Source organism: Poecilia formosa, unplaced genomic scaffold (genome assembly GCF_000485575.1).
Source record: "Poecilia formosa unplaced genomic scaffold, Poecilia_formosa-5.1.2 Scaffold81, whole genome shotgun sequence".
In the NCBI taxonomy this organism is placed as follows: domain Eukaryota; kingdom Metazoa; phylum Chordata; class Actinopteri; order Cyprinodontiformes; family Poeciliidae; genus Poecilia; species Poecilia formosa.
In genome coordinates this window covers 1,996,392-2,011,726 of record NW_006800020.1, presented here as the reverse complement: position 1 = coordinate 2,011,726, position 15,335 = coordinate 1,996,392, and the positions used below count along the sequence as shown (strand labels likewise).

The 15,335-nt window shown below is 37.9% G+C and overlaps 1 protein-coding gene across 4 annotated transcripts in view; it reads left to right on the top strand.

Annotated features, from left to right (window-relative positions):
- Positions 1 to 11,907, top strand: part of LOC103141308 (synaptotagmin-7-like) — a 123,071-nt gene extending 111,164 nt beyond the window's left edge. For 3 of the 4 annotated variants that reach the window (XM_007556903.2, XM_016673725.1, XM_007556901.2), the window contains 6 exons: positions 470 to 572; positions 3,619 to 3,886; positions 6,642 to 6,811; positions 7,143 to 7,257; positions 8,278 to 8,477; positions 9,594 to 11,907. In XM_007556903.2, the coding sequence (XP_007556965.1) occupies positions 470 to 572; positions 3,619 to 3,886; positions 6,642 to 6,811; positions 7,143 to 7,257; positions 8,278 to 8,477; positions 9,594 to 9,698 (961 nt within the window). In that variant the 3' untranslated portion in view covers positions 9,699 to 11,907. The remainder of the gene's footprint in view (positions 1 to 469; positions 573 to 3,618; positions 3,887 to 6,641; positions 6,812 to 7,142; positions 7,258 to 8,277; positions 8,478 to 9,593) is intronic. The other variant, XR_476569.2, reaches the window with a different exon arrangement.
- The last annotated feature ends 3,428 nt before the right edge of the window (positions 11,908 to 15,335 follow it).

Sequence of the window (15,335 nt, the reverse complement as noted above, 5' to 3'; positions counted from 1 at the left end):
GCGGTTTTTATATATTTATATTTATGTCATTATATGTGTGTATCATAAACTCTCAAAGGATTTGGGGACATAATTTGGTTTCTATTATTTTAAGTTTATTGACTTTGTGTTTTTGTCTAAAAATGTGCTTATTATTTTGCTAGTGGAGGTAACGTTCTTTTTGAAGATGTACTTAAATTTCCTATGAGTTACACCTCTCAGGTCTTGTGCCCATTATTAATCTGTGGAATACAAGGCAGATTTTATTTGGCTTTTGTTAGCAATAGCTGTTAAAAAAAGAAAAAACCTATGAAGTGACATCAATCCATAGTAAAACTGGGACTGAACGGATCATTTTGGAGAGGCGGTTTGCTGCTAAACAGGTGGAGGCTGGACTCCCTGTGGGCTCAAACGCTTTCTGTAGATGAGTAAACTGCTCATTAATGTTTGAGCTGTTTTACGTTTGTCAACCTGATTTTTTTGCTTGCAGGGGCAACAAGCCAGCAAACAGCCCCAAGGGTCACCCTCCTGATGCCGACGGGCACTCTTCTGTAACTGACCTGGCCAACTCGCTCACTGGAGACATGGTGATGGTAAGATGAGTCCACCTGGCATCCTCCCTCGCTTCCTTCCTTTCTTCCCTTCTGCCTCAGGTCTTGGTTTTCCACTCAAAATATGCGCCTAAAAGCAATTTCTGTGAACCAGCCATATGTGATTACTCATTATTACTAGTGTACTGTTTAAACAGAGGGGGGCAATATTATTTAAAATCATCTTTTTTTTTTTAGCTTTATATGATATTATATTATTCCCTCATCAAAATCCTATCCTGGAGTGTTGCTTTGATTCTTTCATCCATGTTTGAGAAATCCATGACTCTCACATGACAACTATTCAGTGGTGTCTGAACTCCTGCTCTACAAAGTGCTGCCCATTTCCACAAACATTCCCCTCAGAGCTGCAAACTCCTCCAGACTAGTGGCAGCAGCAGCAGCTTGCAAACTTCTGAGGTAACTGTGAGTCTCAGTGTCAGTCCAAAGCTCCTAAGAATGGTTGTAGTTGGTATAATGAATGGACATTGCTATGGTGATGTGCTGAAAGTGGAGTTTTGGAAAGAGCAGGCGCCTCTTAAAGAGACTGAGGCCCAATTTTTTTTTTAAAGATGTACTGCATAATTACTTGATTGTGTAATAAAATGGCACTATGTGCCTGGAATAAAACATGATAACCCCTTTTAAATCTTTTTCCATACACATTTCAGTAATTAATGTGACTAAAATGTTGATTTAAGTAATTTAATTCATGACACACGTTCATTTGAACACATGTTCAAATGAACATGTGTTCACATGTCGACATGTTCATTTCTGGCTAATGGTTAGATTGAATGAGAAAAAAAAAAGTTTTTATTGCAGAAATACTAAACACAAAAACAGAAGGTTCTACGGCACAACAAAGAGGCTGCAGTCCTCGGTTCGATTCCTGGCCCTGGACCATTTGCTGCATGTCTTCCCCTTCTGTTTCTGGCATTCCTCTTGAACATCTACTGTTGTATAAATACCACCAGTGTCACAAAAACCTTTAAAACACAGATAAGCTCGAGTGTTTTGCAGTAACTAACCTTTAGCGTTATTAAGTTCTGAGTCATGCTGTTTTCAACTAAATCACTGGTGTCTCTAATACACAGTGAAATGACTTCTAAATCAATGTTTTTTGGGGTATTTTTGCCCAAAAAGGGATCAACATTTTGCTACTTGTTACACATTGGATTTCTGTGAACCGTTTACATTTAAACACCTTTTTTAAGCACCATCTTAACTTTGGTGTAAATAAAGAAATTAGTTGCAAAGCCTTTGAGGATGCACAAGGTGGAACAAGCCAAGGTTTTGCAAAATCTATAACCACTGTGGCACAACACAACTAGTCTGTTTTATGGCGTATGTCAACAGTTTTATTCAGATGACACTTAACTCAATTTTCTTATAAAACCCATAAATTCCAACAGTAGATCTCAGAAAGAAAACTCACAGGTTTTCTTTCTGACAATTATTCCGTGGATTAAAAAAATTCATGCAATTTTAAACATTTTCTTTCTTCAAATTTAGTTGTTATGGGTCATAAGTTTTTTTGTTTTTACAAATTAAGTGTTGTTGATTTGTAAAACTATTAAGTCTCTGAGGCAAAGGCCACAGGTGTCTTTATGGTGTTTTTATGCACATGTGCAGGTTGCATTTGAGCCTCCTTTATCAAGTGCATACCCCCAAATACCTTGTTCCCCTTTGCTAGTTTTTTTTTGCAGTTAGTCCTAAATGACCTTTTCTCTAAATAAGTTACAGTATGAACATTAGAGCATTGTCAGGAGAACATTTGTCAAACTATCCTTCTGGAAGACGATTTTGATAAAGTTTAAAGGGCTAAATTGTATTGTCTGTATGACTTATACAATACATAAAGGCAATATTTAAATTGTATTGCTAATTTTGTATTTGCTTCCAGGCAGATATAATTTTAGAAATTTAAAAATATGTAGCCTATTAGCTGTAGTTTAAGCAAAAGGGCAGGCAAAAAAGATAACTTTGTATTTTGAAAGTTGGACTCTGCAAGCCAAAGCTTTGGAAATCCTGCTGAGATCTTATTTGATTTGTTCTGAGACATGGAAAGCACTTCAGCTAAGTCATATTTGTCAAGACGAGTAAATAAAATCACATTGTTCTGAGGTAATTCTTGCCACCAGCAGGAGTTGTGCTGCAAAGTCATTGTAAGTTTATAAGGCAAGTTGATCTAAAGCTGTGGATGGTAATGAGCGAGTCATAATAGAAGAAAATAACACACCAGCCGTTCCCACAGTGGCAATCAAGCAAGCCAAGTCATCCAAGGTGACTCATACTGTTTGACAAATTAGAGTTGAAATTCTCCGTCTTTCTGAAACCCGTATTGATGAATCAGAAGTGAGCCTTTGTCATTTCAGTTTTGGATGAAAGCTTCAAAAAGTAGTACTTCAGGTAATTCTCTGAGCAACACTTTGCATGCCAAACAGCACCTGAGTTCTTTCACATAAAGGTCTACTGTAGTGCATGCTGCTTACCTCCACAATAATGTATGTAAACTTGTATCCCGATTGTTTTTCTATGTGTCAAGAAAAAAAAAAGTAGACGACAACTGTGGGACGAATATGTTACGGTAGGGAAGGTTTACGTCTTGCTGAAAGCTTCCTTCCTCCTCTTTCTGTTTCTCTCTTGCTCTCTCTCTTCCCCCCTCTCTCTCTGGCTTTTATCAGATATCTGCCTTTTAGTGCAGAGCAATGATAAAGCAGTCAGAGTGGCTGTGAGAGGGTAGTCGCGGGTAGTCTAAAGCTCCGTATCTTTAATCTGAGCACCTCCTGCCTCTTAAGAACATTAGTAAGGAAATTAAACTCTCAGAGTCTTCTTAACATTGCACCAATCTCTGTTTCTGAGCAGCTGCTCGAGCGCGCCATGATCAAAATGTGACTCTGAAATCGTTCCCCCTCACGGCTGTTCTCTGTCGAGGTCCGGGTGATGCAGAAAGTCGGCGCCTTTAGGTCTGACTTGTACCTTGTGTGGCTCTTGCCGGACACGTGACGGTTTACGTTCGTTGCTTTGTCTTTTGTGACCTTTGCAGTTGTCCCCAGGTTCAGAGGATGATGACGGCGAAGGGCCCGTCAGTGAAAAACTCGGTCGAATCCAGTTCAGCATAGGCTACAGCTTCCAGAACACAACCCTCACCGTCAAAGTTCTCAAGGGCCAGGACCTGCCAGCCAAGGATTTCTCCGGCACCTCGGACCCTTTCGTCAAAATCTACCTGCTGCCTGACAAGAAGCACAAGTTGGAAACCAAGGTCAAGAGGAAGAACCTCAACCCCCACTGGAATGAAACCTTCCTTTTTGAGGGTTTGTCATATTTCCAACTTTTAAAGACCTGAAATGTAATATTAATCCCATTGGATTCTGTAATTTTTTTTCTCTTGGTTTAAATGTAAATCCTAAAGGGGAAGTGTTGCATAAAATTCACATTTTGCATGTTTTTAGGGCCTCAATTGCACAAAAATAAATCTGTAAAATATAAGTAAAATCTGATTAAAAAAAAATAAATAAAAAAGTAAATTTAATAAAAATATTCCTTATAAGGTAAAGTTAATGCATACATTTTCAACCCTTTCCAGTTAGAAAATGCAGTAATACTTTATTTGAAGGGGTGTGCGTAAGACTGATGTGACAGTCATAAATATGATATAACACCTGTTATTACATAAAGGAGTCTTTGTTAATCTTTTACTGTTGTCATGAAGTATCATTTGGTAAATAATGACACTTTTAATGCAAAGCTGTACTAAAACTTGCATTAAAAGTCCATTAAAAGTGTCAACCTTGCATTAAAAGTGTCATTATTTACAGAATGATGCTTCAACACAGCCTTCATAGCCAGTCATAAAGACTCCTTCACGTTCTTAAAAGGTATCATGTCATGCTTATGACAGTATTATGTCAGTCTTATGCACACCCCTTCAAATTAAATCTTATTGAAGATGCTCCTTTGGTTATAATCAGTACTGTGGCTATGTGAATATGTTGCCATCAAGCTATAACTTCTTTTTCCATTCTTGCAGCTCAAACACTGTCAGATTGTAAAATGGCTCTTTTCATGTTTTGCTAACAAATTCCTGAGTAGACTGATATCTGGGCTTTGACTTGGCCGCTCCTTAACATTAACTTTGCTTTCTTAGAACCATCTTTTTGTGAACTTTTGCATCATACTTGAGGTCGTTTTTCTAGTTTGGTTATAAACTCGGATCACATGAACTTACATTTTTTCTCAGATTATCCCTTGTGCCTTTGGCTGAAATCCAGAATAGATTTGTACGGTCTTTTGAACTGTTTTTTTTTTCATATTTGACATTCTTTGACATTCTGCCATGCAGTTTTGATTTGTAAGAAACCATGGAAAACATTTCTTAAAGCACAGTCTCTTCTCTCTGAGCACTGGAACCTTTAACTCCCTCAGATTAGACGTAGCCGTCTCGATGGCTTCTCGAACCAGTCTTCTTTTCCCGGTCACTCACTTTGTAAGGACAGCCAGCTCTAAATAGATTTAGACAAGTCCCAAACTCCTTCCATTTTTTAAAAGATGAATTTAGCTGAACTCTGTGGGATGTACATCGAGTTAGAAATGTTTGTGATTTTTTTTCAGACTTATAGTTTCCCATTAAATAGCTATGCAAGTTTGTTTAAAAGTAATAAGGCTCACCAATCATTTGACTGTGTGAGAAGTTAAATATTTGATTTTTGAGATTTCTTTTATAATTATACAAGCACAATGGGATGGATCAAATCACACTTTTGTGATTAGACTGAGTCACTGTTGAAATGTAAAAAAATATATTCATCTTAATTTTGGGTAATTTTACACCCTACATTGAGTTTTTATTAGATTTTTTTTCCCCTCAATTTTCTGCTCTTTTATCTCAGGTAATTTCATCTGCAACATTTTATTTCGCTGACAGTTTCCGACCTGATTAAACCATCAAAGACCTTAAAATTACAAAGATAAATGAAGTGATTTTGTAGAGTAAGTGGATTGTTTGAGCATAAAGTTTTGAAATGAGAATTATTTTTGCTGTTAATACTGATTTTTCCTCTCAGTGTTTGTGTATTGGGGGGGGGGATGGCAGAAACATAAATACTTTATTATAACCTCAGTATCAAACGACAACATAAAACTAATAACGAATTCATGTTTATAGAAAATGTTTTATATATATATATATATATATATATATATATATATATAAAACTAATCAATTTTAGTTATTTTAGAAACTGCAATAGTTGTTGTTTGAGAGGAACTTTTTGGGTGAATCTGTCACAGTTGTATTAAAAATGTACTTCTTTTGTTTTTCTTGCACGATAGGCAATAGCAACCACAATCCTGTATATTTCAAACAGTCTGAATGTATAACCAAGAAGCTGGTTTATTAGGCATTGTGAATAGAAATGTAAATATTGTGTTAATTTTCCACCTGTTAAGACACTGCAGTTTTCAGACCATGAAACTGGTTTCTTTGCTTTTTTTCATCAAGCGATAGAGAGATAAAGCTCATTTGCAGCAAGCTTGGCAGATTTCAAAAAGACCTGTTTCTCCATTGAAAAGGAGCTTTGTTTTAGTTGTGTGAAAACTCAATACCAAAGTGTGAAATTAGAGCAAGTTTTTTATTGATTAGACCTCCAGCCTAGAAACAGCAGACCGATATTCTGTCTTGCTGTAATAATCATCATCATCTTGTAAGCTGCAGAGGCTGTTTGTCATCGGCAAAGACAAAAGTTTTTTATTTTTTTCTTCTTGTAAGGAACAGGTTTTTTTTTGTGACTTTTGAGATTGGCTGAGTGTGAAACGACAAAGTAGGAAAACTAGGGTGGAATATTCTTAAACCTTTCCCAAACCCACAGCCCTTTAAGCTTGTACGCGATTAGTTTTGTGACAAGAAGTACAGCTTTTGCTCCACACGTTGGCATTTTTGTCATATTCTTCCGTGGAAGCATGTTGCACATTACTGTTCCCTCTGTACTGTCAGGAACATGCTTTTCGCAATCTGCCACTTAGCTATGCCTCTCCGCCCACAGTGTTATCTGCTTCCTGTGTCTGCTTTAGGCTTCCCTTACGAGAAGGTGAGAGAACGCACTCTCTACCTCCAGGTGTTGGACTACGACCGCTTCAGCAGGAACGACCCCATCGGAGAGGTGTCAATCCCCCTGAACAAGGTGGAACTGGGCCAGTTGAAGACCTTCTGGAAGGAGCTTAAGCCCTGCAGTGATGGCAGTGTAAGAGGGGCCGTTAGAGCTACGGCTGATGCGCACTTTTAATCCCGGTGTAATTTGTTAAAGCAAGTGTGACACGTTTGGTCTCAGCTTTCATCATGTCTGATGTGACTTTTGGGTGAGCAATGATCATAGCTAAGCCAGCCCGGTCACTGGACCATCTGTATTTGGCACATGGAGTTAGAGCAGAAAGGGCAGTGATGTAACATTGCACAACGAGGCAGTGAGTAATCTGGAGTTTGATATCCCCTGATGAAATCTGATCTTAGACCGGATGATTCACACTCCATTGTTTTTTTTTATTTTGTTTTTTTGTGTGGGTTCGTTTTTGCAGGGGAGACGAGGCGACCTGCTGGTGTCTCTCTGCTATAATCCCACTGCCAACACCATCACTGTGAACATCATCAAAGCTCGCCATCTTAAAGCCATGGACATCGGGGGCACCTCGGGTAAAGTCTTTGCTGTGTTTGTCTCGTTCTCAAATCTGTGTTTTTCCCAGTTTGGCGCCTTTGCCTTGACTTTCAAAGTTTTGAGGTTTTAATTTGAATTTGAAGTACACGGTACTTACTGACCGGTCAACACAGAAGGATGAGTACTTTGCTAAAAATTTCTTTACACTTTTTTTTTTTGTCATATTGCAGTGACAGCAGCTTCTACAGAATTGTTCAAATCAAAGAAAGTACTTTCGGTGTGCTTCAATGTTTTCACATTAAGTGACAGATGAAGTGAGCGTTAGTCTTTACTGTTTGCCCAGTAAAGAATGATCAGTGAGCTGCAGCTCTTTCTGCCTTTGTAAATTTACAGACTTTTATTTGACAAAAGTCTATAATTCCTTTCTTTACGTCTTCATAATTTCTTGCTTTGTGTTGGTCTGTCATGTAAAATTCGAATAAAATGCACAGAAGGTTGTAATGTGACAAAATGTGGAAACAGTCAAGGTGTTTAAATACTTTTGTACTCTGGTTAGTGTCCTCTGTTCATAGTCACAGCAGCAAGGTGACATTACGTCAAACATATCTGTTGACCTCTATCTGCCTGTATATTTAAGAGGATCTTGAACCTCAAAGCTAAATGTGTATCAGCGCACTGTGGTCTCTTCTGGTTTAAAAAAAAGTATCCAGTCCTGCTGTGACATGCTTTCTGTACTTTTTTTTTTTTTTTGGTAAAATTAGAGTTTCCTGCAGTTACTATTACCAGATATAAAATTGCTCCAGAATTTGCTGTACGAATCCCAAGCCCCATTTCCATAAATACTTCCTCATTTGTATGTTTGCTAGCTCAGGGAATAGGTTGACCTTGAGCTCAATCGAGGTCTCTGCTTCCCTGCTGCCTTTCCTGTCCATAACAATCAAGAGGGTAATTGCAAAGCTGACCCTGAAAGTAAAAAAAAGAGAGAGAAAAAAAACATCCATAGGCATTTTCTTAGTTACCCTTGCGTAAACTTCTGCTCTTTTGCGTCCTTTCTGCAGACCCTTATGTAAAGGTGTGGCTCATGCACAAGGACAAGCGTGTGGAGAAGAAGAAGACGCCGGTGATAAAGCGCTGTCTGAATCCAGTTTTCAACGAGTCTTTCCCCTTTGATGTCCCTGCCCATGTGCTGAGGGAGACTACCATCATCATCACCGTCATGGACAAGGACAGGCTTAGCCGCAACGATGTTATTGGCAAGGTAATTTATGACATAAGCATCTGCGGGGAGTCTGCAGAGATTTTTAGATAGGTGTCATGGGTTAGCTCGGTGTGTTGTAGAATCGTAGAGTCAACAGTACTTGTGGGCGAAGAACATAAAAGCAAATTAAAATCAAATGAAGTAGAATGACTTATTTTCATTTTTTTTTTCTGTAGGAAAGAAATATTATTCAGTGTAGTTCCAAAACTTGAAATAGATTTTGCATGTTTGCTCAAATTGTCCTGTTGTTGGACCAAATCCTGGTCTAACAACAGGATTTGGGTCACTTTCTTTCAAAATGCCTGCTGGATTTAGCAAAGCTTAGTTGAATTCAATAAAATCTGATTTGTTGCAGTAAGTTGGCTTTTCAGTCAAAGTCTCTGGATAGACGCAGTTCTGCTTATTATAAAAGCTTGGTTATAGAAAGATGAATACTTTGGATTGTACTTTCTGCAAATCATCAATCGCCTGTGCAGGAGGGGTCAAATTTCTGCAAGCAGGAAAGGAAGAAGTCTAAGGAAGAAACTTTTTCTTCCTTAGACAAGCCACACTTACAAGCTCAGACATCCAGTAGACATTAAAATTACCTTAAGTCACTAGATGGGACCTTCTGCTACTGTTAATGGTTCAATTTTGCTCCGTGTTAGGCGAATGTCACCCGTTGTGAACTTGAACAAATAAGGTTTTGTCATGACAACCAAGCAATTTGAACAACACCAACCAGCCGCCTCCTCCTATGTGTATGAGTTAACATTAAGCTTCAAGAGACATGAAACTTACAGAACATTTAAAGTAAAAGCTATAACTCTCTCCTTTGTTTGAATACTGACCATTTCAACCTCTAGCTTCATTAATTTAGGCAACAATGGCATTAATATCACTTTAGTAATACAGCCTGTGAGTGAACAAGGACAGCTATTACTGCTTCACCTCATCACTGCTTTTTGACTTATTGCTGCTCTTCCGAAATAACTGATACCAAACACCGTTTACCATCATGATACACGTGAAAACATATCAACTTGGAAGAGATGGGCCATACAATGGCTTTTTATGTCCTCAGTAGTTTACAAATTTTCATGAAGAGTGCATGTTTGTTTCTTTCCCCACTCTCAGATCTACCTATCGTGGAAGAGCGGGCCAGCAGAAGTAAAGCATTGGAAGGACATGCTCGCTCGGCCGCGCACTAACGTCGCCCAGTGGCACGCTCTTAAGGCCTGATCGCACCACCCAGCTTCCTCCATGGCCACTTCCCGTCTCCTATTTCCTACCCCTCTTTTCTCTCCCCTACTCCCGCTCCCGTCCTTATGCACAAGACTGACTTGCTGCCAGGCTGCGAAACACGGGTACAATTAGCCATCTGCTCTCTTAAACCTTTAAACTCTTCTCTATTTTCTTTTAGAATCTCAATTTCCTCTTCCACTTCTCTCTGAATTTCTCGCCCTTTGTGCTGTTGTATGTTTTTTTTTTTCTGTGTCGCCACTTTGCCAATAGTCCCCCTGTTTCTGACTGTCTGTATGTCTGTCTTTCTGTCCTTATGCAATCAGCCCATGGAGGTCTAACGATCCGTTTATTTGTCGCTGCAGTCCCTGACCAGTTAAACAAGTTGGTATCTTAGAGAATCATAATAATTTGAGCTCATTTAATCTTGTTGTATAAATAGTACAGTTACACAATATAATACAGAAGGCACTGTATGAACATACAGGCGGATGTCAATAATTTACAATATCATCGTAATGTTAATTTAGTGGTTCAGCTCAAAAAGTGAAACTCACTGCATACCAAGTGGGTAAACCTAGAGTATTATATATTTCCAGTCTTTATGTCTGTTAATTTTGATGACTGCGATGTGCAGCTAATATGAACCCCAAATTCAGTTTCTCGTAGAAGTCGGTTATTACAAAAGACCAATGAAAATAATTAATACAGCATTGTGGTGCTACAACATGTACTATGTACTCAATAATTGACCGGGGCCACCAGCCTGTGGCTCTGCAGATGTGTGCGCCAGCCTTCAGTTCATCCTCACTGTTGGCTCTAGAGCCTCGGCACTGTTTGAGATTTATACCAGGAGAGTTTGCACTTTTGCCATATTCTGCTGGAAAAATAAAATCTGCTCTTCTATAAACCTTGTCAGCAGAGTGAAACATGGAATGCTCTAAAACCTTTTTGGTAAACGTCTCTGCTAACGCTGGACTTTATAAAATACAATAGAACAACCTCAACCAGCTTGAAATCTGTGCCTCTTCCCTTTATCTCCAGACTCTGGGACCTTGATTTACCAATGAAAAATAAAATGTTCTTTTCTAATGGAAAGAGGACTTGGGACATGTCCTTTTTAAGAAGTATTTGCCAGTGTCTTGCATTCAGGAGTGTCTTAACAAAAGGAAGGTAACAGTTGCAGAATATATTCTGGAAATGATTGTGTGCAGTGACTCTTAAAGCTCTGACTCCAGCCACAGTCAGTCCCTTGTGATTCTCACCAAAAATCATAAATGAGCTAGAATCCTCTCCAGGCTTCAGTTATCCCTGTTGCCTGTGCCAGATTTTTCAGCCACTGTTTTTCCTTCCACTCAACTTTTCAATCAGAAGCACACACTTGTGGTTTGCCACCTTTGTACAGAATGTCAGTCTCTGTCTGCTGCTATATTCTATTTATCTGAGAAACAGAAATTTGGGTTTTCATTAGTTGTTAATAGGTAACAATCAAAATTAAGAGACATAAACGCTCCAAATATATGATGTTTGTAGTGAATCTCTATTAATTATTAATTCTACTAATTAATTAACATTTCTGTGACGTTACGATACACCTGTACTCATCTTATGAAGATATAATTTAGCTATGTAGGCTGGCAGGGTTTCACCTATGAACACTAGCTAACTATATCTTAGCCATATTCTGTCACCTGTTTCCCCGTTTCATTAGTCTTTTCATTGGCCCTACTGTTCTCGTTATCTGTCTCAAGTGTTTTAAATTTTTTTCTCATTGCAAACCTTTTCTCCTTCACTCAAGAATGGTTTAATGTTCAGCTGAAGTCTTTGAAAGTGATCGATAACAGGTTTGTGATGAAACAAGCTGAACTCAGGACGGATTTGTTCACACTGTTGTCTCTTCTCTTCCTTCTATTCTCCTCTCTGTACTCTCTTTTGCCCCTCTTCTCTTCCTTCTGGCACAATATTAGTGACTTACTTTGCCTCACCACTCCTCTCACAACAACCCTCTTTCTGGAGCCTTCCTTGTCGTCTGTGTGCTGTGGGTGCTGTGCTGTAGCTCCAACAAAAATAGAGATTAAAAAAAAATAAAAAAAAAAAATAAATAAAATAAAGCAACTAAACTTTCCAAAGCTGGGAAAAGATGGGACACAAACTTGTGACATGGATTCGTCCCGATTTTTCCAGAAAGAAGAAGAAAAAAAAAAGACACGGAGAGAGAAAAAAGAAGATGAGATCCCAGGATGTCACTTTTCATGCATCAACAAACCGAGGAAACCAATTGAAATCTTCCAATGTTAACAGGAAAATCGAGGCTGAAAGCAAAGTTTGTGCACATGGATTCAGCTGTGTGCACACACTTGTCTTCGCCCTGTGCTCTTCTGTCACGCTGGTGGGTGTCCACCTCCAGCAGGTTGGACTGTATAGTTAGACTGCTGTGTTAATGTATGCCTTCTGCCACTTGAGTGTGCATTTACAGGAGCAACGCACTTCGAACTTTACAGAAATCTTCTTCTCTTTTCTCTTTCTTCTCTCGCGCTCTTCTTGCTCTTCTTACTGCCATCGTTTCCCCATCCTCTACTGCCCTGCCTTCTGAACGAGGGCACGGGGAAGTTCATTTTGCACTTTTTTGAAAATGTAATAAAAATAATGATGATGATTATAGTTTTTGATGATGATGATGGTGATGATTATAGCTGTGGTGAAAATCAAGGGAGGAGAATCTGGAAGGGTTGGCTGCAGTCGGGGGGAGAGGTGACGTTTGCTCGGTGTTTTCAGGGTCTGGAGTTGAAGCAGAGGACACAGAGGATGCAGGGCTCTCATCCTCCTCTTCTTGGTCTTTTTTATGTGTTTTTTTTTTCTAAATATGAGAGTACTTATGTGTGCTTGTGTGTGTATTTGGAAGGAAACTGCAGGACTCCTGGTGGGAGTCCACTGATGTTTGAAATGTCAGGCTGGAATGGAGATTCAAGGCACGTTTGCTTGTCTCATGGAGACTGGCCAGCACAACAGTGCTATTACACAATGTGTCGATTAACATCAAGCTTGTCAGAGCTCAGAGCTGCACATTGTTATTCTGAATGAGTCCAAGAAAAAATAGTTTATATGTATATATATGTATGTATAAGTATATATACTGACAGGAAAAGGTAGTTCTTAGCCACGTTCTGAATTTTAGTTGCACCTCATGGGAATTACAAATGACGGACAGCGTGTGCGATTTCAGATGATTGACTTGTCTGCCTCTGTGAGATACTGCAGGAGTGGATTAGAGGTTATCTAATGCAGTAATAGTTGCCCGGTTTGTCAGAAACATTCAACTCACACCTGTGGAAATAAAGCTGTCATAAAGCAGCAACAATAAAACTTACTTAGATGCTCATAGATACCTCTGCTCTTTCTTAGTTTGCCGTTTGTCCCAGTTGTTTGCAGTTCACCTTTAATACACTCTTGTAAAGTTTTACGCCTATTTCTGTCCCAGGGTTTCCCTATAGCACTCTCCAATCTTTCTACGCCGTGGCACTTTATTCAGGAAGTAGCTAAAATATTTAGCTGAATTATCAATGCTGTGCTTTTCAATTAATTAAAATGCAATGCCAAATGTACTTTAATGCGAATACATCTATTTAAACATAGTTTAAATTTCCAGTACAATATAATAGCTTTCTAGACCAAAAGTATGTACCAGAAATGACTTGTATTGAGTTATATAAAGCTCATTGAAGTAAGAAAACCTACTTAAGAAGACTCATATCATTATATATTACTGTACAATACCTATGCATGTCAAAGTGTCAAATAGTGAAGTACATCAATGTTTCACTGGGGTAAAATATAAGATTACATTATGTTTCAAAGTTTTGTTCTTAAGGTCATAAATAAGTAAATTCAAGATTTATTTATTGATCATATTTTCACACAGATGTCACAAAGTGTACCATAAAAAGGGTGACTTTAATAAACCACACAGAAGTGTACAATACAGAAGCCAAAACAATCCAATCGTCTTGTGACAATCTATTATAAATAAGAGAAAAACTTATTTTTTTCTATGTTCTTGAGGACAAAAAAATGAAATGCTTTAAACTTTACATCATAACAGTTATGGAGAAGGTAGAATATTTTTGAAAAGTTTTAATTCTGCTGTGATGATTAACAATCAGCTATATCTATACCAAATAAAGGAACATTTCAATTTAGAAAGCTATAGCGGTTATTTGGCTGTTGGGAAATGGTAAATCAGAAAACATTTAAATTCTTCACTTCTGATTTGCAAGCACAGCTGTTACCCCTTTTGTTTCCATGTTTACAGGCTACAAAACAATTTTCATTAACCTTTCTCCAAATCAACATAGAAAACTAGGAAACCCTTTGCCATTAAATGTAGGCTTAACTGCTAATAGTAAGTCTGTAAGCAAATCCAAAATCAATTCTATATAAATACTATTTTTTGAGCATATGTATGTAACAATATTAAAAGATGATGCTATTGCTTTAATATTTAAAATCTTCTTTCCTGGAAGTTGTCTGTCTGCATATATGAATGATCTATTATTATATATATCTCATAAACTTTGAAATATACCCACATCATACATTAGAACAGTAATTTAACAACTATTAAAGTTGATGCAGTTTTTATGCAGTTACTGTTCTAATTTCCTGTATCTGCTGACTGTGCTGCTATGCTAATGATGGTTTGTGCTGCTATGCTAATTTGTCCCTTCTCAAGTGTAAACACTTGAGAAGGGACAAATAGTGAGGGAGTTGGTTCGGTTGTGTATTTTTTATTTTTTTTATTTCTTTCCATTACTTTAAAAATTAAAAACAAATTTGGTCTTTATTTTTAAACTAGGAATATGTAATGCAATAAAATTGTCTTTTTGCTGTTTGAGAATATTAATAAAGTTTCATCTTCCTTTAGAGACTCGGAGCTCAAACAGCAGCTATAAAGAGAGAAGCATTTACTGCATTTCTTGATGCCCAAACAGTAGGAGGATTCCCTATCTGTGTTTACTTCATTAGCAATGGCTTCCCACCACCTTGTGTTCAGTTTCTACGGTAATCAAGTGCTTGATTGCTTAATGGTTTATGCTAATTCTCTTGAATTATGTTTACTATTCAAGATGTAATGCAGATATTAGAATATAGTTGTTTTTTTTTTTGTTTGTTTTTTTTTCCCAGCCACACATCTTCTTTGTTGCCTATGGGGAAGGATGTTAGCTAGTAGCATTAATACTGCATCCAAATGTACAGGAAACTTGTTTTTCTTTTTAACTGTGTCTATAGTGATGTCTCTAGATTAGTTTGTTTTGGAGATGAGCAACTGGATTAAAGATATTTAGATGACAAAAAAGCACAGCAGTCTGATTTTTGTGGGTGTAAAATGTCCAAGAAGCTGAAGCCCCACATCTCTTGGACTTACAGTTACGCACCAGTCTAACGAGTATTTAGCTGAATTCCTTCTCAGATTTCTTCTTGATTCTCTACACTGAGATTCTTCTGACTTTTATCCGCCGTTGCTGACCTGAATCACTTAATTTGAAACCCATTGTATAAAGACTGCCTAATAAGCGAGTCCATACATAGCACAGCTTCTGCCAACACTGCCTTTTTTTTTTAATCTCTTTTGATTCACGC